Raw genomic sequence first — 22,573 nt, 5'->3', positions numbered from 1 at the left:
AACTATGTCCATTTACTTTCACTTGGACACAGTTCTTTTTACCATTAAAATTATTTTGTGACATAGTTTCTATAGTCAATAATATTGAAAATTTTTATTTGACATCAATAATACTTTTGTAAACTACTTACACGATTGCACTGGGTTTATGACCCAATAAAAGTTGAGAAATTGAAAAAGTAGTTTTGACAGAAAAAAATTATAAGTACGATGGTATATAAATCTTAGATAACTTAGATATATAAAAACAGAAACTAAAATAAAATAAAAAATTCTACACCATAATAAAATATAAATATATATAGTTTAAGGAAAAAGAAATATTGATCTAGCTTTCCTTATCTAAAAAACAAATTCAAAAAAATATAGATATTTGAAATCATTCAAATTAAAAATCAAATTGAACTGACGAAAAATATTTAAAAAATTGAACTAAATAATGTGAAATCTAAACATACTAAATACATAAGAAAACTAAAAATTAAAAAGTAATAAACAAATATTGATCGTTCATATCCTTAACAGAAAAGGAAATACAAATAAAAACATATAAATTTTTATTTAAGTCATCGCGAATCTATAATATTTTAAATTAAAACACGATACTATCTTTTAGATAAAATATTTATTTTTTTGACATGTTTCAACATAATCTCAGATCAATAAATTGACACATATCAACATCATAAATTGATAACTTAACTTTGAAAACCAAACTCTTCTAAATTTTCTTGACAAGTGTCAAAATTTATTGATAGACTTGACACATTTTGCGATCATGTTAATGACTAACTTTGAAACAACGTTTTGTACAATGAAACATGTCATGATCACGTTAACGACATAGTTTGACATGTGTCAGTATCTTAAATCGATAACTTGACATATGTTATGATCACATTAAAGATTAACTCAAATTTTACAATTTATTTAATAAAATTGCTAATTTTTGACACATGTTCTGATCACATTAAATATTAACTTCAATTTTACAATTTATTTAATAAAATTACTAATTTTATTTTTGTCTAAAGATTAATTCTCAAATTTTACAAATTTTACAATTTATATGTTTTTATTTTTGTCTAAAGATCATGTTGGTTTATTTTTTTACAGAATTAGGTTAATAATTAAAAATAAGTTTAATTTTTACATATAAAAATAATTATTTGTTGTTATTTATATATAGATTTCTTTTTTTATGATAGGTTAAGAACTTTTGCATTTAAAAGGAAAATATTTTAGTAAATTTAGAACTGAACGTGTTGACATCTTACCAATATAATTGATGTGTGTCATAATCTTTTTAACGAGTAACATCTAAACTATATTTTATATAATAAGATTTCAACTCTATGGTTATAATTTGTAAATTATTATTAAGCTTAACACATATATAATATGATGTTTGTATTGTTATTCTCGAAAAGGTCATTAACTACTTTATTTTTGCTTTTTGTTTAATATAGAATTCACGTATATTTAATTTTCTTATCTTAGTTTTTCGTAGGAAAATCACACTTAATGGTACTTCATATATTCATTTAAACAAAATTTAGAGTCAACAATTGTATAAGTGTCTAATGTGTTCGTAAATACATATTATAGTTTACCGGGATGTATTGGTGATAGATATCATACATACTTCAAATGTAAAAGATGAACAAAGTGAAACATATTTTGGTGGTAAAATATACCCATGGTTGTGGTTGATATTCGTATTGCATATTCCATAAAGCTCATTCCTTCTAAAAAATTTAGTTTACAATATACGTTGTCATTATTTGATTGTTTTTTTAGTTAGTTAAATCAAGTGCAATACAATCAAAATATGATACAATACAATGTACGTGTAGTACATAGTCGGGTTGTTTTGTTTCAAAAACAAAGAATGAAAAAATGGAAATTTTTTCTATTATTCTCGACTGTTTTTACGTAAGAAAACATACACACTTATATAGTTGTTTACGTAACTACTCTACGTAACCGTAGGTAACAGTTGTAACCTCTCCGAAAACTTACGTCTTTTACTCACACCCATTGACATTACACAAATTGTTTTCCATTCTTTTATATGCACGTATTTCCAAAGCTATCCATCGTGAACTACCACCATAGACACAACACAATCTGCCGATCAAGGATCTAAACATAATAAAGGACACAAGCTAAAGATCACTAAAAACGATATATGTGTGTAATTTGCCTCTTCTTTATGTTAAACATATTGAATTCTCACCATATAATTCCACTTATGTATCTAGAACAGATTCATTATTTTGCTACGTACTACTGGGAGGGATTTAATTGGAAGTGCTGTTACAAAGGGCACCTGGTCTGCTGCAACGGTATATAAGAGACACTATTATTCAGTGTGGCATTGCTGGAGAAAGAAGAAATTGCAGAAGATTAGCTTGCAACTATGGCTCTTACACACTTTCCTTCACCATATTATACAAAGTTACACAAACTGGACATGCTCTAGATGGGTAAACAGAGGCTCATACTTTCCGTGGACCTGCAACATAACGGATGACACTACAGTGTGGAGGATCAAGGTGTGTGCAGCAGCTCTACCATGGTATCAGTGATTTTCGTCATTGGTTTCTATGTCACTCCATTCGCTACTTCACAGCTTGAGTACAAGCTGTTTTAAAAGGGGGGAGTATTGATAGGTGTGCACATGTGAGAGGCACATGTGCAGATTTAAAGAGAAGCATGAGAAGAATAGGGTATAAATAGAGATGGAGATGAAACATAGAGGCATCCTGCGTGATCATTGAAGTTAAGAGTTTGTTAGAGAGTCTGCGTGCTCTGTTCATGGTGATAGGAGAGGAGCATTGTAACTCCTATCTTATCAGTTAGGGTTCATCGTTTGTATTAGGGATTGATAAGAGATAAGAGAGAAGATATCACACCTTCAAACTTATCATACCTTCATTGGAAGCATCAGCCTGCATAAACCATATTGATCAAGCTAAAGATCACTAAAAACAGATTTGTATGATCATCTATTTCAGTATAGGTTTCAGCTTTCTCTGATAAGCAAATTAATATGCTTCTAAAAATTTAACTTACACAAAACATTTATATTAGTTTCATTTAGATGTTTTATTATTAATTTAATCATGAAAGAGCTGGTTATATGATTTAATAAAATTTGGCATATCTTAATAAGATCACCATTAGATGAACTACATACAAAGCATATGATATGATGATTATTTTTCTTCATCATCAACATCTTTATCATTTTTTTTCGCTTGCGTATGCAGATTTCTATCTTCGATATACGACACTCACTCATGAAATAGTTAAGAACCAAACATGAAATCATTTTTCCGGAGTTTGGAAGCTCACTTTCTGAATCATATTCATCTCCGATAATTCAAACATCATAGTGTTACATGCAGTCGAGCATTAGATATATCATATGGTATCCAACTCAAAACTCTTGCTCTAGGAGTTGGACAGGTCTCCAATGGTATTTCAAGCTTGATCGTAGGTAACACTATGACTTTTGAATCAGCGAAGATGAGCAGGATTCAAAAGTTAAGCTTCAAAACTGCAGAGAAGGATTACATGTTAGTTCCTAACTATATCCTAATTGAGTATCCTAGATGATGGAAATTCGCATACGCGAGCGGAAAAATGATGAGGAAGATGTTGATGAAGAAGAGTCATCATCGTATATTCATATATACATATCATATCTATTATAGGTCGTTTATATGATGCTAATCCTTCTGAACTTAAATTACGAAAAACATTTCTATTTTTTTTTTTTTTTTTATGGTTGTGTTCTTTTGATGGTCACAGCGACTATGTTGGTGATTCAAAATTGAAAGCAAATTAAGAAGTCATTATTTAAGACGATGTTGAACTACCCAAACTCTAGCGATGTCGTTGTTTATTTTGGAATCTCGGAAATTATCAAAAAATAGTGGCAGCGACCGTGGATGAAAGAGACGAAGAAGATATTTAGGAGATATGAAAGCTATAATATGGGTTTCAGTTGCTGACCTTGCGACTGTGTCCCCAAACAGATCCTATTAATATTTCATCCATTCAATATGAATATTTTTGGTAAGTTAAATTCAAATGGATGTTTTTTTGACATGTCAGTCATAAACATTCTAGTTATTTAATTTGATAAGATTTGGCCTATCTTAATAATTTCACAAAATTTATCTTAAGATTTTTGTCTATTTTAATAAGTCTCCCAATAATAAAATTGTAAAATGAAGAAAATCTAAGTTTTGTTTGACTTCTATAATAGGATAGTAGAATAATAAATCAAAGAATCTTAAGATTATGCAAAAACAATGAACATTCATGTAACACGATTCTTTTGGTCAAATCATGTAACAAACCTGATTAGATTTTTTCCCCTCTTCTAAAGATTTGTTGTTGTTTTTTTTTAATTATACTACCATCATATTATACAAGTCAAGAAAATAATTTACATTTTTTTTCAGTTCACCATTTGTATTTTATTATTGCAATTAAATTAATTACAAAAAGTTGTTTTTATAGATCCAAAATTCCAGAATAATAAGAGCATTACCATAAAACTGAAGATAATAATAACAAAATCTGAAAGACTTTTTGATATATGTTTACCTCTTTAAATTTTTTTTAATTATAGGCAAATATTTTCTATTAAAATTTTCATCAATTTATATATATATATATATATATATATATTAATAATAATTTTAGGGTTATAATTAAAAAAATATTATCTTTTGAAAGATATAAGAAGATATCTTTACAAAATTATATTTATAAAATATATTTCTTTTAAAAAAATATTTTTGAAGTAGATCAAAGTCGGATCTGAATATCATATTTCTCATAAATCAAAATATTTGGATCCATAGCCAAAAGTTTTATATATAATCTTAATGATTAGTTTGTCTTAGATCTCAAATAATTTTTCCACCAATACAGATGATCTCGAATTTTTTGTCTATTGATTTTTATTTATTTATTTAGAAAATGTTTTATATTAAATTTTGATGAATTTATTTATCTTTTCATTGAAAATTCACGAGTTAAAACATATGAATTAAGCTATCAAACTAATAATAAGATAATCAAAGAGTATATAATAATAAGAAATCAAAGAATTTATGCCAATAATTTAAACAATAGTTAAATCATTTGAATGTAAAATATCTTAACTATGCATTATTAGCACATACCTTCTGCAAAAGAACTGAATCAGATGCGAGGTTTCTTCATTGATGTATTCGAATAATCTCAAACTTTTTTAGTGTATGTTTTTGGGTTTGTAAGAAAAAAACGGCGGATATGATGACCTAGATGACAAGACTATGGAAATATACAAAACGACGTCGAATAGATTTATTTACACGACGTCGTTTGGCATCTCTTAACTTTGTGTTGCCTAGACTAACTACTGTTACAAAAAAAAAAAAAATCTTTGATGGTGTATACAAGATATCTAAAACCAATCTTTTAGTCTAATATATGATGTTAGTTGAGATTCTTCAATCTTTTCTTTGTTTAAGATATTTTTTTTAGTTTCGTAAAATGTTTTGTAATTCACAATTTTTTTATATCACTAAATCTAGCGCCAATCAGTCTATCTGTAATATTTAAAATATATTTCTTTTTTGTAGCTTTTTTTTTGTCAAACCCGATAGTGATTCCTTTGGTTAAACTGGTACCAGAGTTGGTAAATTACAAACCGGGCGTATAGCTGATTTTGCAAGTTCATCAGCTCGACGATTATTTTCACGATGCACAAAAGAGAAAGAAATTTCATCAAAAGCAAGAGATAAAATTAGGATATCGTGGAGAATCCCGTAGAGATCCTTCGTTGGAGTCTCTGAATTGATGGCTTTGATCAACATCTGTGAATCTAAAGCAAGGGAAATTTTTTTGAAGCCAGCTCCTTGATCTTTGACGGATCCTATCAATAATCAGGTTAAACATGTCTTTCTTTTTTCTTCCTAAGAACTTTGGGAGCCCTAAGTATTTGCGTAATCCCCCAACTTTTTGAATGCCTAGGGTTTGTTGGGCTCTCTCTTTACCTCTTTTGGAGTTTTTGCTGAGAAGGTAATTGCCGACTTTCCTTTATTTATAATTTGGCCCGAGGCTTGTTCATACTCCTGGATAATATTCATTAGCGTTCTGCAGCTCTTTTGGCCGGACCGAGAGAAGAACATCATGTTATCAATAAAGAGGAGATGATTAAGACCATCTCCAATGTATATCTTTATTTTTTTTCTCTAAAATAGAGTAACTCAAAAATAGAGCATTGTTTTCCTCCAATGTATTACTCTATTTTCAACTCTAAAATAGAGTTAGTGTAAAAAAATAGAGGTGAGAACAGAATTACTATATATATAGAGCAACCCTATCATTTTCTCTAGTTTAGAGTAAAATATAAAGTAAAGTTGGAGCAAATGTTGCTCTATAATAGAGTTTTGACTCTATAATAGAGTGAGGTTGGAGCTGCCCTAACTCTTGGGCTTCCTGTAGCAACTCTAATACCCGGTAAGTTTTCTTCTTGTTGAGCTTTACGGAAAAGTTCTGAAAGGACTTCACTATAGAGGATAAAAAGATAAAGGGAAAGAGGGCCCCCTTTACTAGTTCCTCCTAATGGGATACCATAGATATGCATTGCATAATTCAGTGGATCCATTTTTTGGTGAAAACCCATTCTTTCCATAACAAACTTGATAAATTCTCATTCTAGCCTATCTTAGTCTTTACTCGTATCCGTTTTAACAGCCATATAGCATCGTTCTTTAGCTCTTGAGAGTTTTAGGTAGTGTAGAGCTTCATGCGTGACAGGCATATTGTCAGTTATGGCTCTCTGAAGTACAAAGGCTGACTGATTTTTTTGATATTATTCCATGCAACACAGGTTGGAGTCATCTTGATAATAGCTTTGAAATGATCTTATAAAAAATAGAGCAGAGGACGATAGGTCTGTAGTCCACCAGTAGCTTTGGGCTTTGGATTTTTGGTATTAGTCTAATATGCGTGTAATTTATACTTATGAGCAGAGCATCAGTGGAAAAGAAAGCTTGAACCTCATACACTACCTGTGGACCAATTGTGTCCCAGTGGGATTGGAAGAAGCTTGCAGAGAAGCCATTTGGGCCAGGCACTTTCTCGGCATGGATTGCAAAACAAGCTTTTTTAATTTCCTCATATGCTGGAATTTTGGTTAGCTCCTCATTTGTTTCTGTTGAAATGCAGGGTTGCATAACCTCTTGGGTCAGGGAGGATCAGTCGCCTTCCTGAGAAGTGAACAGCCTTTGGAAGTACTCAGAGATCACAGAGAGGATCTTCTCTTCTTCATAATGAGGTAATCCTTCGTCGTCCTCTATCACTGAGAATTTGTTTATTGCTCCTCTCCCTCGGTAACCGCATGAAAGTAGCTAGAGTTTTGATCTCCTAAAGCTAACTAGAGGTTTCTACTTCTTTGTTTCAAAAAAATCTTCCTCTGCTCCTTAGACTTTTAACAGGGCGAGGTTGATATTGAATATAAGAGAGGGGTATGGATCCTAGCCTGACATTAACTCCTCCAGTTTTTGCCTATTCTCGTTAATTAACTGCTGGCTGTTTTAATGCTTCTGCTTTGTCTAGGTAATAATCTCTCTACGACATCGGTTTATCTTTTCTTCAACAGATTCATAACAGTCATGCGCCCATGCAACTTGGATTAGGGATTGGATGTCCTCATTTCCTTTAAGTCTCTTGTCGTATCTGAAAATTTCCTTTTTCTTCTTTTTTGTAAGGTCAAGACAGGTCAGTAGTGGTCTGTGATCAGATCCCTCAAACCGCAAATACTCACTATGACTGAATGGATACACCTCCACCTATGCACCATTCAACATAGCTCTATCCAGTCTGCAGTGGACCAGATGATCATGTCTCTTTCCCTTCCACGACAAGAAGTTTCCTAAATGTTTTAAGTCGTAAAGGTCACATTCAGACATGAAAGAGCGGATATCAACAAAGGTGTCTTCGTGTCTTGCTGGTCCTACTTGTTTCTCGGAGGAGTCAATTATATCATTGAAATCACCCGTGAGGAACCAAAGGTCCTCTCGCATGGTTCCTAAAAGAGTAAGTTGGTCCCATAAAACTTTTATTTTCGATCTTTTTGGTTCGCCGTAGAGGAATGTGGCAAAAAACGTCTTTCCTGCGCAGGTGACTTGAGTGTCAATGAAGTTTTGGCAGGTGGAAAGCACTGTAATGGCAACTTATTTCTTCCAGTACATACCCAAGCCTCCTCCTCCTAGACTGTGGATAGGGACTAACAAATGTGAAGAGAAACTCATCCAATGTAAGTTTCTTTCCACAAACTCATTTGGATTTTTTTTTGTTTGCATGAAGAATACTATGTCTGGTGAGATAGAGGAGTGTATCTCACATAACTGCTGGCTTGTTATGGATTTCCCAACCCAAAACATTTCTAACTCAGAAGCTTTAAGGAAGAGGATTTGGTGGATTGTGAAAATCCACCTTCTCCTTTACCATGGCAGGTATTATGGTTCCTTTTGGGGCTCCTCCTTGTTGGTTAACCTTGTTTTGGGGTTCCTTCTCTTTTGTAGGCCTATAGATACTTGGGCCGCCTTGAGTGGCGCTTCTCGAAGTGGAACCTCTCTGGTGGGGAGTTTTCTTTGGGGAGCCATTGGCCAAGTTTCTTTGTTTTTGCTTTTAGCTCCCGCTAGCTTCATTGTTGACTTTGGGGGAGGTCTTCCTCTGCCTCTCTTGGTTGTTTTTCCAGTTTTTTTTCAGTTCTTAGAAGGTTATTATCACTCACAGAGGGTCTTACAAAGTTTTGTAGCTTTTTTGTAATAAAAATCCCAAATAAAATTAAATCAAGAATTGATGTCAAACTTTGATTTTCAAAGTGGGGTATTTGTACGTGTAAGCATCTCACAACTTCAACTATGCATAATACCTCGAAGAATCTATTTTTAATTCTATAAATAAGATTTTTTTTCTGCTTCTTTTCTTTCTTTCTCGTTTTTTACATGCGTTCTGTGTTTACATGTCGAGGAAGAGCTAATATGTGTTGTGAAAGTTTACGTTGTTATAAGTTCGGATAAAAGAAAATTACTGTTTAACATTTTAACATCCCGAACACAATTTTAGGTGGGTGTCGTTCGACACCAAAGAGAGTGTTGGTCAAGACCACTAAATTGGTGATTGTTCGATTTGTTTTCAAAATCGATAGGTTTAGTTTGGTTTAGTTTGAAACCCTAAATCCTCTTTTAAAACGTACGCGCAGCCAATTTTCTGGAGGGGGTGTTTTGTCGCTTGGAAGAGAGAAAGAGAAAGAGAGAGGGAGATTGTGAGTTTGATCCTAAGAGCAAAGAGAGCCTTGAGGAGGGTTAAAAGGAGTAGACGGATCTGTTTTGGTGGTTCTAGAGGAGAGAAGGAGAGAGAGTTGTGGTGCTCTACTTTGGAAGGAAGGAAAAAGGAGATTCATCCTCTTCATGTGTAAGGAGAAGGATTTGAGCTTGGTGGTGGACTGGTGTAACATCCACGAACCAAGGAGGGTGTCGATCGACACCAAGGAGGGTGTCGGTCGATACAACTAATTTCCGGTTTGACTAGATTGTTTTTGAAACAATCCGTTTTTTTTTTAAATAATAAATACAAGATATAATTAAGCATCCCATACTACTTAACTAAACCAAACAAACCACAACTCATCATTAAACCATCAACAAACATTATGCACAGCGGAAACATACTAATAATACCAAACCAATATATCATTAATACAATATCATTCCTAGCCATTCTATCCAACAACCTCACATGACTCTAACCAAGGTTCCAACATCATAACCATACATAACCAACATCACACAAACGAGACCCTAGATCATCCTCCTCTTCATCGCCTTGATTCCACGTTCACACTTTGCCTTTACCTGCACTGCAAACACAAATTGAGATGCATGAGTATTTAATAAACACTCAGTGAGGCAATCCTCCCATCTACTGGGCTATACACACAAGCAACTGAGATTCCAATGTTTAACAAAAAACAAACAAACTCAACAAACCAGGAAATCACGAATCAGACAAGTTGGTGTCGATCGAAACTGGCCCAAACATGGTGTCGATCGACACCGACTCCGCAGACGCGTTCTGCTCGAAGCCGATCATCGAATCTCATTTTCCAACCACCTCCATTCCGTTCCAAACTCACCCAAAAGCATCATGAACCTATAAGAACCATAACACAACCACCACAAGCAAGAACAACACTACAAAACACAACCAATCAAGCAAACAAAGGATTCTCAGACTTAGATAAGCCATGGTCACAGGAAGATTTTCACTCAACAACAACGAATCCAACACTTAGAAGCCTTCTCCTTTGTTCCTAGCACAAGATCTTCACTCCACAGTAACAGATTTCTCAAGAACAGCCAAGGAACTCACAAATCTCTCTCAAAAACGTTTTCTGTTTCTTCTCTCTGTTTCTCTGTCAAAAACGGCTAAAAGGACAAAATACGTCGAGTTCCCCTTTTAAACTCGAGTTTAGGGCTTCCCCTAAACCAACCACGCAAACCGGACGATTAAAATCGAACCCACCAAACTCGACCACTTGTGGTGTTGGTCGACACCTTAACCAAAATTCTAGAAATTGGATCGCGGACGTTACAATTCTCTCCTCTAACAAAAGATTCGTCTTTGAATCTGAACACACCGCCACCCATCCGCAAAACTCATCAAACCACCACCACAACGGTTTGTACCATCCAACCATCTGGTCTGCCGCAACCATGACACCACTGGTCCACACAAATCCTGACCCCACCGAGCAACAAAGTCCTGCCCCCACTGGTCAATCGATACCATACTCTCCCAATCATCACCACTCTGGTCCCCCCGACCAGCATACACCTTAACCTCCCGGTCAACACACAGAGATCCCGAGATTGAACCCCCATCCACCCTGAGATCCGCATTCGAGCTCAACCGGACACTTGAGATTGAACCCCCATCAATCTCATAAATCCACATCCGGTTACCATGCTTATCCCCACGTCCTTGACACTTTTGCCACCAACTCATCTGCTCTTAGGCCGCAACCTTCAAGCCATACCGATCAAACTCTCAGACCCCCCGTCTTCAAGCCATACCGTCTCACCCTCGGGTCGTCACCCTCAAGATCTCGGTACTAGGAGAATCCCCATCTCCTCTGCTATCCTCAGGACCGCAGTCCTTTGAGCTATCGGTATCTAGGGAACCCCCCGTCCCCTCAGGAGAACCCCCATCTCCTCATGAGTTTTTCAGGACCCCCCGACCCTATTGGAAATGGTCATAACATCTATAAGCGTTTCTCCACCTGGGACCACCCCCCGTGATCCGCGTAGAACATCTCAATGTCCTACCAACACCATATTTTCTCCAAGAATATTACCACTGCCATGGCCATCCCCAGGCCTCACTACTAACATCTCAAACACTTTAGTGTTTACAAAAACCCTTTCCACTAATAGTTTTTCTTCTTGGCAATTATCCACAACAAATCATCAATACGAGCGTAATAAAACAAACAAGTATCATACGTTCGCATATTCTGATTCACCGTATCAAATGCTTTGCAAGCCATAACTCCAATATTTCGCATTCCCTTTCCAAAAATAGACCAGTCCTATCTATTCATAGAGCTTTCTATTTTTAGAAACTTTCTATTTATGGAACTTCCCATTTATAGAAATCACATAATCCTCAACCCACTATACCTCAAGATTCCATAGGAACTAGTCATCTTATTAAATCCTCTTCAACAACACCAGTAAGCACATCGGCTACACAATTGGCTAAACCGCCCGCCACAAAGGCCACACAATGTCTCAGAAGACCGCCATACACGGGCACACACTGACTAAAAAATCCGCCACGAAGGCCACACAAGCCCCTCCAAGGCACACAACCGCTAAAAATGGATAAATTCTAACTCCTATTAAACTTTCCATTTTTAGAACTTTCCTCTTTTGGAAACTTTCCACTTATAAAAACTTCTATTTCGGGAAACTTTCCTCAACACCACCGCTTCACAAAAATTTCGAACTCCGAACACCACCCCATCTTGTTAAACAGTGGCACTCCAGCCACCCTGGACGAAGTAAGTCTCCAACTTAACTTCTCAGAAATCCCTTTCCAACACATCAACTTTCACAAATCACGCCAACGGTATTTCCCAATACCTGCGTGATCCACAACTTTCCAACAACTTGTCAATTGCCAACTACACCTCCCGTACAGAAGCTAAAAACAATACACAACTAACAACACATAAAACAACTTACCGTGGAATCTCATTGAAGGCTCGAAGAAGATGATCCTAAACCGCTCTAAACCATCCACATAATCATCCTAGAACCGTATATGCTCTGATACCAAACTGAAACAACCCATTTTTTTTTAAATAATAAATACAAGATATAATTAAGCATCCCATACTACTTAACTAAACCAAACAAACCACAACTCATCATTAAACCATCAACAAACATTATGCACTGGGGAAACATACTAATAATACCAAACCAATATATCATTAATACAATATCATTCCTAGCCATTCTATCCAACAACCTAACATGAATCTAACCAAGGTTCCAACAACATAACCATACATAACCAACATCACACAAACGAGACCCTAGATCATCCTCCTCCTCATCGCCTTGATTCCACGTTCACACTTTGCCTTTACCTGCACCGCAAACACAAATTGAGATGCATGAGTATTTAATAAACACTCAGTAAGGCAATTCTCCCATCTACTGGGCTATACACACAAGCAACTGAGATTCCAATGTTTAACAAACAACAAACAAACTCAACAAACCAGGAAATCACGAATCAGAAAAGTTGGTGTCGATCGACACCGACTCCGCAAACGCGTTCTGCTCGAAGCCAATCATCGAATCTCCGTTTCCAACCACCTCCAATCCGTTCCAAACTCACCCAAAAGCTTCAGGAACCTATAAGAACCATAACACAACCACCACAAGCAAGAACAACACTACAAAACACAACCAATCAAGCAAACAAAGGATTCTCAGACTTAGATAAGCCATGGTCATGCACTCACCTCTTTTGCAGGAAGATTCTCACTCAACACCGACGAATCCAACACTTAGAAGCCTTCTCCTTTGTTCCTATCACAAGATCTTCACTCCACAGTAACATATTTCTCAAGAACAGCCAAGGATCTCACAAATCTCTATCAAAAACGTTTTAAAAACGTTTTCTGCTTTTTCTCTCTGTTTCTCTGTCAAAAACTGCTAAAAGGACGAAATACGTTGAGTTCCTCTTTTAAACTCGAGTTTAGGGCTTCCCCTAAACCAACCACGCAAACCGAACGATTAAAATCGAACCCATCAAACCGACTGCAAACGGTGTCGATTGACACCCTAATCAAAATTCCAGAAATTGGATCGCGGGCGTTACAGTTTTAATTGTGGTTTTGGTTCGGTTTGGTTTAAGAGAAACCATGAAACCAAGTTATTTAAGAGGAAAAATCGACCTAGGTCGTGGAGTTTTAGAGTTTGTCGTTCCTGAGAGTTTGAGAAAAAGGAGAAAAATTGAGAGAGTGTTCTTGAGAGTTTTTAGGCTTTTCTTGGCTGTTTTGGTGAGATTTGTTCCTGTGGAGTGAGGATCTAGTTGTGGGATCGAAGGAGAAGCTTCCTAAGGTGTTGGATTCATCGTTTTTGGGTCAGATTTTCCTGCAAAGATGTGAGTGTATGACCATGGCTGATCTAAACCGGATATCTCTTTTGTTTTAATTGTTCTATGTTGTTTGTGGTGTTTTGTTGCTTGGGTTGGTTGTTTTTATGGTTTCTATAAGTTCGTGAAGCTTTTGGGTGAGTTTGGGATGGATTGGAGATGGTTAGAAACGGAGATTCGACGTTCGGCTTGAGAAGTATTGATCGACATTGAGAGGCAGTGTCTGTCGACCCCAACAGTCAGTATCAGTCGACACCAGCAATCAGTGTCAGTCGGCATCAATATTGTGTCGGTCGACACCAACCTTATCCGACAATTGCTTTCCTGGTTTGATGTGTTTGTTTGTGTTTATCTGTGTTGATTAACATTGGAGTCTCAGTTGTTTGTGTGTATAGCCCAGTAGATGGGAGGATTGCCTCACTGAGTGTTTATGATAATACTCATGCATCTCAATTTGTGTTTGTGGTGCAGGTAAAGGCAAAGTGTGATCGTGGAATCAAGGCGATGAGGAGGAGGATGTTCTAGAGGCTTGATTGATTGTAGTGTAGTTATTGTTAGGTTGGTAGAGTTGAGTGGATAGAACATTGTATGATGTTGGAATTTGGTTATTGACTTTTTTGGTTTAATGGTTTATTTATTGTTGGAATCATTATTGGTTTAATGGAATTGTTTGGTTATCCGTTGTTGTTGGCAATTGTTATTATTATTATATATAAAAAAGGAAGGGTTGTTTCAATTGGAAGAGACAAAGAGGCTTTCTCATGGTTGTTATCCAAATAAGTTGTGTTGTTTTAGTGTTAGATTGAGTAGAGAATCGATGATTGTAGCAGATTAGGGATTTGTGGCGAGAAAGAGCTTGAAGGAAGTTTTCGATCGTGATTTATGGGTTGGTATTGTTCGACACCATTGTGGTGTCGTTCGATACCATAACTTGCAGATGGACTGCACGGACTAGACCGAGATGACTACTTCGGGGCAACATTTGGAAAATGAAACAGAGTCCGATTCACCTGAAATTTGGTGGGGAGCTTCGTGTTGCTCTAAGCTTTGTATCCAATGGTGGGTTTATGAAATGAATGGTTGGTTTGTATTTTGATCAAGTTTTTTATTGTGGTATGACGTAGACGGTTTTGTAGTAAGTTTGGGGTGTCAAGCGACACCAATGTGGTGTCGGTTGACACCAGCATGTTGTTGTGTGTTTGGATCATGGAAGACAGATGGAGTTAGGTTTGGATGAGGAGAGATCGACTGAAGTGATGTTGTGGGCGTTGGTGTCAACCGACACTAGGAGGGTGTCGATCGACACCATGTGTGTTGATTCGCAAGTGGTGCGATGGGTGACGTTCGACACCAGATGGAGGTGCCATTCGACACTAGTGGGGTTGATGGTGAATTGGAGTATTTGTGGGTAAGTGTTGTCCGTGGCTGGACGGAATCAAATATTCCAGTCCACCTCTCTTGTTACTCGGTCGCTAGAGATAGTTGGTTGTGCAACTCAGTAACTAGATGAGGTGGAGTTTGGTGTATTTGTGGAAGTTTTTGTAAGCGATTTCTACGCCGGTTTTGTCGTCGAAATTATAAAGTTCCGATAAAATTGTTTCTCGTGGATCCTATGTGAGGATTAGGAATCTGGGTGCGGTCGTTACAAACATTCACTCGTTATCTTATTTAATGACAATTAATTGTTATGTGGAACTAATATACAAAAACGCAACAAAGGGTTTGTCCGGTAAATTGACAACACTAATTCTGCAAAAAAAAAAAAAACAAATCATTCACTTCAAGATAACAAAAATGATATTAGTAAACCAAATCAAATTTCTTATTCAGCTTAAATGAAGTAAATTTGTGAAAATTTGGTGTGTTACTTAATTGTTCTTTGAAATATAAACCAATATAATTGACATGTGTCATAATCTTTTTAATGAGTAACTTTTAAACTATATTTTATATAAAAAGATTTCAACTCTCTGTTTATATTTTAGCTTCCTTAATTCATATATGAAAATTTGTATATTATTATTAAGTTTAACACATATATAATATGATGTTTGTATTGTTATTCTCGAATATGTCATTAAATACTTTATTTTTGTTTTTTGTTTAATATAGAATTCACGTGTTCGTAAATACATATTATAGGTTACGGGGTATTGGTGATAGATATCAATCATACTTCAAATGTAAAAGATGAAGAAGTGAAACATATTTTGGTGGTAAAATATATGCTAGATTCGTATATGTAGTTGAAACATATGATAATCATACATGGTTGTGGTTGATGTTCATATTGCATTTTCCATAAAGCTCATTCCTTCTATAAATTTTAGTTTACAGTATACGTTGTCACTATTTGATTGTTTTTTTAGTTAGTTAAATCAAATGTAATTCAATCAAAATATGATACAATATAATGTACGTGAAGTACATAGTCGGGTTGTTTTGTTTCAAAAACAATTAATGAAAAAATGGAAAATTTCTCTATTATTCTGGACTCTTTTTACATAAGAAAACATAAACACTTATATAGTTGTTTACGTAACCGTAGGTAACAGTTTTATTCTCTGTGATAACTTACGTCTTTTACTCACACCCTTTCGTAGTAATAAGTCAATTGTAACACATGACACCCATTGACATTACACAAATTGTTTTCCATTCATTTATATGTACGTATTTCCAAAGCTACCCATCCTGAAGTACCACCCCACACAATCTGCCAATCAAGGATCTAAACATAATAAAAGACATAAGCTAAAGATCAAGAAAAACGATATATGTGTGTAATTTGCCTCTTTTTAATGTTAAACATACATAACACAAATCTTGAATTAGTCTTGGGTATCAAAAGTTGAGAGTCTTGGTTTGCGTGCCCAAGAGCGTTTTTAGGCGATTTGGCGATCCCATCGTAAATCACCGCCAGAGTTCGGCCTCACGCCGTTCGCCGAGAATATTCCCCTTTTTCCCTCCTCCTTCCTTTCTTTCTTGGATCGTTTCTCCCTAGTTCTTTCAGATGGCAGATCCCCCAAATCCCCGAGATCCAATTTCAACTATTCCACCCTCAGTCCCAAATCCAGATCTTCCCTCTAACTCAGATCCGGTTCCTCCTCCGATTTCATCGCCTTTAACCCAGAGCTTTCAGCATCTCCCTAACTCCTCAACCCAGACTTAAGCAGAATGTTTTAAGACCTCCCTTAGAAACCTCAAAAAGATTGACTCGCCAATAATGATTGAAGATGTAATTCCGGTAGTTCAAGCTCCTGCCTCGATTTTACTCAAGACCGGAGATCAATGGAAGGGTCACATTGTGGCTAATTTTCATGGGCTGATTCATCCCTCGACAAAAATTTACTCTGACCTCAACCCCGTTTAGGGGAAATACGGGAACATAACCATCCGTCAAGTCTTGGACACGTCGTGCCTCATCTTGATACCTTGTGTGAAGACTAGGGATTGGGTTCTGCAAGTGGGGTATTGGCAAGCTGGGAACTATGCGTTCAACGTCTACCCGTGGTCGATGGATGCGTCCCTCCATGTACAGGAACTCATTACAGTGCCGACTTGGGCAGTTCTGCATAATATCCCGCCTCAGATGTATTCGTTTTCAGGAATAAGTGTGATAGCAAGTTCTATTGGTGAACCTCTCCACACCGAGAAATCAAGGCTAGATCCTTATTATCTCGGTAACACCAAAGTCAAGGTGGAAATTTCGTTGGATAAGTCACCCCCTACGACGATTATTGTAAGGGATGAGCTTATGAACTCGGTTAAAGTTCACGTGTCTTATACACGACTGCCTCCAAAGTGTTGTAACTGCGATAGGTTTGGAAACTTGTTGAATAGATGTCCCAAGCCACTAATGAAGAAGAAGCTTGGAGTGGATAAAAATGGTGGCTTCTCGGCTGGTGGAGTTGCAATTACTGACACAAAGGTCTCACTTGGTTCCGGGTCAGAGAGTATCGTTGTTCGGGATAAGGTTACGTCTGAAGGACAGGTTGTCACAGTCGCTCCCCCCGCGGCAAGATTCCAGAACCTTCTAAAGGCTTGGAGGCAGTATATTCCTCTGCCAGCCATGGTAAAGGGAGAAGTAGAAGTAATCCTTCAGTGCAGAGAGCTGGTAATCTTCAGAGAGGTGAATCATTGCCAGTTCCTACTCAGGAGTTAGTTGCGGGTTGGAAGAAGGAGATGGAAATAGTGAAGAAATTGGCCTCGAAGGAACAATGTGAGAAATTGCCTCTCGAGAATCAATGGATTGAAGCCGGGTCTAGGAAAAAGAACAAAGGAAAGAAATCTCAGGGTGTAGCCGATACACACGTTGGGCTCCCGGGAGCATTGAGTGCTAGGAAGTTCGTTAAAATGGAGACTAAGAAGCAGTTTGGGATTAAGAGGAATGAGGATAAGCTTCAGTTTGGGAAGCCATGTCCAGAGAAGTATTTGATTTCTCCTCCTGCATCTGATTCTCAGCCTAATCGGGGGTTAGTGGCTGTTAATCCTTGAAAGAGCTTAGCTCTACCTTCACTTTTGGGTTGTAGATGACGAAGATTTTTTCTCGGAATATTAGGGGTTTAAACAGTTTCTCTAGGCAACGTTTTGTTGGAAGTTGGATGTCTAAGAATAAGCCAGTTTTGGCTAGTCTTTTGGAGACGCATGTCTCGAAGGAGAATGCGGATCAAATTTTACGGGCTTCCTTTCCAGGGTGGAGAGGAGAATATAACTACCAGTTTGTAGAGAATGACAGGATTTGGGTGGTTTGGGACCCATCGGTGTCTGTCATTTGTTACTACAAGTTAGATCAGGTTATGTTATGCGGTGTTTTCATACCGGAGTTGAAAGAGAGTTTTGCAGTAGGTTTTGTCTACGGGTATAACAATCTACTCCAGAGAAGAGACCTCTGGGAGGATATCACGACAATAGCTCAGAATTCTCCTGCAAGGGGGTCTCCGTTGATGGTGTTGGGAGATTTTAACCAGATTATCTCAGCTAATGAGCACTACTCAGTGCTGCCTCATCCTCTGCCTCTTACAGGAATGTCAGAGTTCAACCACTGTTTGGCAGATAATGGTTTGACTGATTTGACGAGTAGAGGAGCCTTCTATACGTGGAAGAATAATGATCTAGTACTAAGAAAACTGGATAGGGTTGTGGTGAATGATCATTGTAGAGATTCATTCCCGAAAGCTATAGCTATCTTTGATCCCCCAGGAGACTCGGATCATTCTCCTGCTCTGGTGCACACATCTTCTCACATTCAGAGTAGTAAGAAATCATTCAAATATTTCTCGTTCTTATCAACTCATCCCAGTTTCAAGGAGGTGATCGATACAACATGGTCTGAGGATATTGGGACAGCCTCTACTCTCTTTCTCTTCGCACGAAGGTTGAAAATTGTTAAATCAGCTTGCAAGCGGTTGAATAGGGAAGGTTTTGGTAATATTCAGCAGAGAACTAAGGAAGCTTTAGATAATCTTGAGTCCATTCAGGCTGAGTTACTGAGATCGCCATCGCATTCATTATTCAGGGAAGAGTTTGTAGCAAGGAAAACTTAGATTTTTTTTGCAGTGGCTCAGGGGTTTCTTTATAGACAGAAGTCTTGCGTCCGCTGGTTGGCTGAAGGGGACGCCAATACGGCTTTCTTCTTTAAGTCAGTTATTGCTAATCAGAGTAGAAACTGCATCAAGTACTTAAGGGGGGAAGAAGGAGATCTAATCTATAATTTGGATCAAATTAAGGATCTCCTGGTATCTTATTACCAGAGGCTCCTAGGCTTAGAGAATGCAGAAGTGGATCCATTATCAGTGAGTGGGATTAGAAACCTAGTTTCTTTCAGGTGTTTCCCAGAATTAGCAGCTTAGTTGTTGAATATTCCTTCGGTGGGAGATATAAGGTGAACCATAGTCTCGATGCCAAAGTCAAAAGCTCCAGGCCCTGATGGCTTCCCTGTGGAGTTTCTATGGGAGGCGTGGGATATTGTGGGTTAGGAGGTTGTGGAAGCTGTTTAACTTTTCTTCACTTCTGGTCACCTCCCACGGTTCTTCAATGCCACCGCCGTTACTCTCATTCCAAAAGTTCAAGGAGCAGATACCATTCCTCTGTTCAGACCGATATCCTGTTGCAATACTGTTTATAAGATCATAGCAAGGCTCCTGAAGCAGAAATTGAAGCTTTTCATAGCTGATGCAGTACAAGTAAACCAGGTGGTATTTGTTCAAGGTCGTCATCTGTGTGAGAATGTCCTTCTAGCGTCTAAGCTCGTCAATAACTTTCATGCCATTGGTCCCACCACCAAAGGCTGCCTCCATGTTTATTTAGCCAAAGCATATGATAACCTTGATTGGAAGTTTTTGGTTAACATTTTGTTGGCCATAGACCTCCCTCCTCAGTTTATAGATTGGCTTAAGGAGTGTTTCACCAATCCCTCTTTCAGTATAGCCTTTAATGGCGAACGCATAGGCTTCTTCCCTGGAAGGAAAGGACTTCGGCAAGGTGATCCTATCTCGTCTTTGCTTTTTGTTCTTGCAATGGATGTTCGTGCTAATAAATTGGATAGAGGAGCTTTGGAAGGAAGATTTGGGTTGCATCCTCTTTGTATAGCTCCTATGATTACTCATTTGAACTTTGCGGATGATATCTTGATTTTTTTCGATGGTCAACGATCATCTTTGGAAGGAATTCTCGCAATCCTTGAGGAGTTTAGGATTGAATCGGGGTTGGGAGTTAATCGGGCAAAAACGGTGGTGTTTCTAGATGGGGGAGATCTTCTTGCCAACCAGTTAGTAGCGACCACTACAGGATTAGCTCAGGGGTCCTTTCCGGTGAAGTATTTGGGAGTTCCTCTCTCCACCAAAAAGATGTATAGACAGGATTATCAGCCTCTCTTAGATAAACTCATGGCTAGATTCAACTCTTGGACAGTTAAGCGGTTTTCCTTTGTGGGTAGGCTGTAACTGATTCAATCAGTAATTTACTCTACCATCACCTTTTGGGCCTCTATATTCATCTTACCCAAAAGTTTAATGGAGGAGATAGAGTCCTTGTGCAGTGCATTTTTATGGAAGGGGTCTCCGGATTCAGCAAGAGGGGCAAGAGTGTGTTGGGAGTCAGTGTGTACTCTTAAGATTTGTGGAGGTCTTGGGTTGAAAAGGTTAGCTCATTGGAACAAGGTACTAGGCCTTAAACTCATATGGATGATCTTTGCAAATGGAGGTTCCTTAAGGGTGTCTTGGGTCAGGAGACATTTAATAGGTCAACATTGCTTCTGGGAGTTGAATGGTTCGAGCTCAGGAAGTTGGATTTGGAGGAGACTGTGTAAGCTTAGGCCCCTGGCCAGGCCTTTCATCGTTTGTGAACTTGGTTCAGGGGTAACTTGCAGGTTTTGGACTGATAACTAGACATCTTTAGGTCCTCTGCTGGATATCACGGGTCCCTCTGGTCCCAGAGTGTCAGGTTTGCCTCTCTCAGCGACAGTTGCAGATGCTGTTTCTCATGATCAGTGGTGGGTTTCCAACTCCCGCAATCAAAATCCCATTATTCGATTGCTTAAAGACTGAATCCCGACCCCTCCATTAACAACGTCTATTGATGAAGATACAGACGACCGGTTTATCTGGAAAATAGGGGAAACTCCAGCTTCAAAGTGGACTGGTATGAATCATTTTGGATCAAAGGAAGGATTCCCAAGCATTCCTTCATAGCATGGCTCAACGCAAGACATCATCTTCACACAAGAGACAAGCTGCTAAGGTGGGGGCTCTCAATTCCCTCACAATGTCTCCTCTGCAGCAACCACGATGAATTTCACCAACATCTCTTTTTTGATTTCTCTTACTCCAGAGAACTGTGGCAATATTTTCTCGATAAAGCTCATCTATCCTCTCTGATAAAGTTTGAGGATTGATCCAGGTGGTTAAAAACCCTGCTAGGGATAAAAATATCGCTCAGATTCTTCGCCTCGCCTATCAAGCTTCGATGTACCTTATTTGGATGGAGCGTAACTCAAGACTCCATTCCGCCGTCTCAAAGCCAGCATCTTCGTTGCTATTGGAAGTCAATACCATTCTCCGATTACACTTGGGACATCTCACACTCAAACAGAGGATTATTCCCCCAGCTCGCATAACTGTTGTAAGTTTTTATTTTCGGTGTAGGTGTTACTCGTTGCAGGAGGCACCACTTGTATAACCCAGACTTTGGAATTAATGAATTAATGACCCATATTGATCAAGCTAATGATCACTAAAAACATATTTGTATGATCATCTATTTCAGTATAAGTTTGGGCTTTCTCTGGTAAGCAAATTAATCTGCTTCTAAATTTAACTTACAAAAAACATTTATATTTGTTGAAATTTAGATGTTTTATTATTTTTTTAATCATGAAAAAGCTGGTTATATGATTTAATATAATTTGGCATATCTTAATAAGATCACCATTAGATGAACGACATACAATGCATATAAATATGATGATTATTTTCTTCATCATTAACATTTTCATCATTTTTTCACTTGCGTATGCGGATTTCTATCTTCGATATAGGACACTCACTCATGAAATAGTTAAGAACCAAACATGAAGTCATTCTCTGTTTGAAATCCTGTTCATTCTCTGGAGTTTGGAAGATGAACAGGATTCAAAAATTAAACTTGGAAACTACATAGAAGGATTACATGTTAGTTCTTAACTATATCCTAATTGCATATCCTAGATGATGGAAATTCGCGCCCAAGCGGAAAAATGACGAAGAAGATGTTGATGAAGAAGAGTCATCATCATATATTCATATATACATATCATATCCATTATTCTAGTTATTTAATTTGA

General features: G+C 37.3%; 2 protein-coding genes and 1 long non-coding RNA gene across 3 annotated transcripts; all 3 read left to right on the top strand.

Moving 5' to 3' along the window:
• The first annotated feature begins 7,495 nt into the window (after positions 1-7,495).
• Positions 7,496-8,894, top strand: LOC147925531 (uncharacterized). The gene is made up of 3 exons (XR_015583928.1): positions 7,496-7,629; positions 7,782-8,109; positions 8,194-8,894. It is a non-coding gene; the product is annotated as an uncharacterized LOC147925531 (long non-coding RNA).
• An 8,084-nt stretch (positions 8,895-16,978) lies between these two features.
• Positions 16,979-20,696, top strand: LOC147925530 (uncharacterized). Its single transcript, XM_087492654.1, has 6 exons — positions 16,979-16,999; positions 17,126-17,869; positions 17,911-18,227; positions 18,314-19,276; positions 19,334-19,547; positions 19,881-20,696. Exons 1-6 carry the CDS (start codon positions 16,979-16,981, stop codon positions 20,694-20,696), a joined length of 3,075 nt encoding a protein of 1,024 aa, XP_087348780.1.
• Positions 20,697-20,765: 69 nt separating this feature from the next.
• Positions 20,766-21,299, top strand: LOC147925529 (uncharacterized). The gene is made up of 2 exons (XM_087492653.1): positions 20,766-21,057; positions 21,151-21,299. The coding sequence occupies exons 1-2, from the start codon at positions 20,766-20,768 to the stop codon at positions 21,297-21,299; spliced, it is 441 nt and encodes a 146-aa protein (XP_087348779.1).
• Positions 21,300-22,573: the final 1,274 nt, after the last annotated feature.

Source organism: Camelina sativa, chromosome 16 (genome assembly GCF_030686135.1).
Source record: "Camelina sativa cultivar CO46 ecotype springtype chromosome 16, ASM3068613v1".
Lineage (NCBI taxonomy): Eukaryota > Viridiplantae > Streptophyta > Magnoliopsida > Brassicales > Brassicaceae > Camelina > Camelina sativa.
The sequence above is the reverse complement of the archived record's forward strand: the minus strand, read 5'-3'. Positions and strand labels throughout refer to the sequence as shown.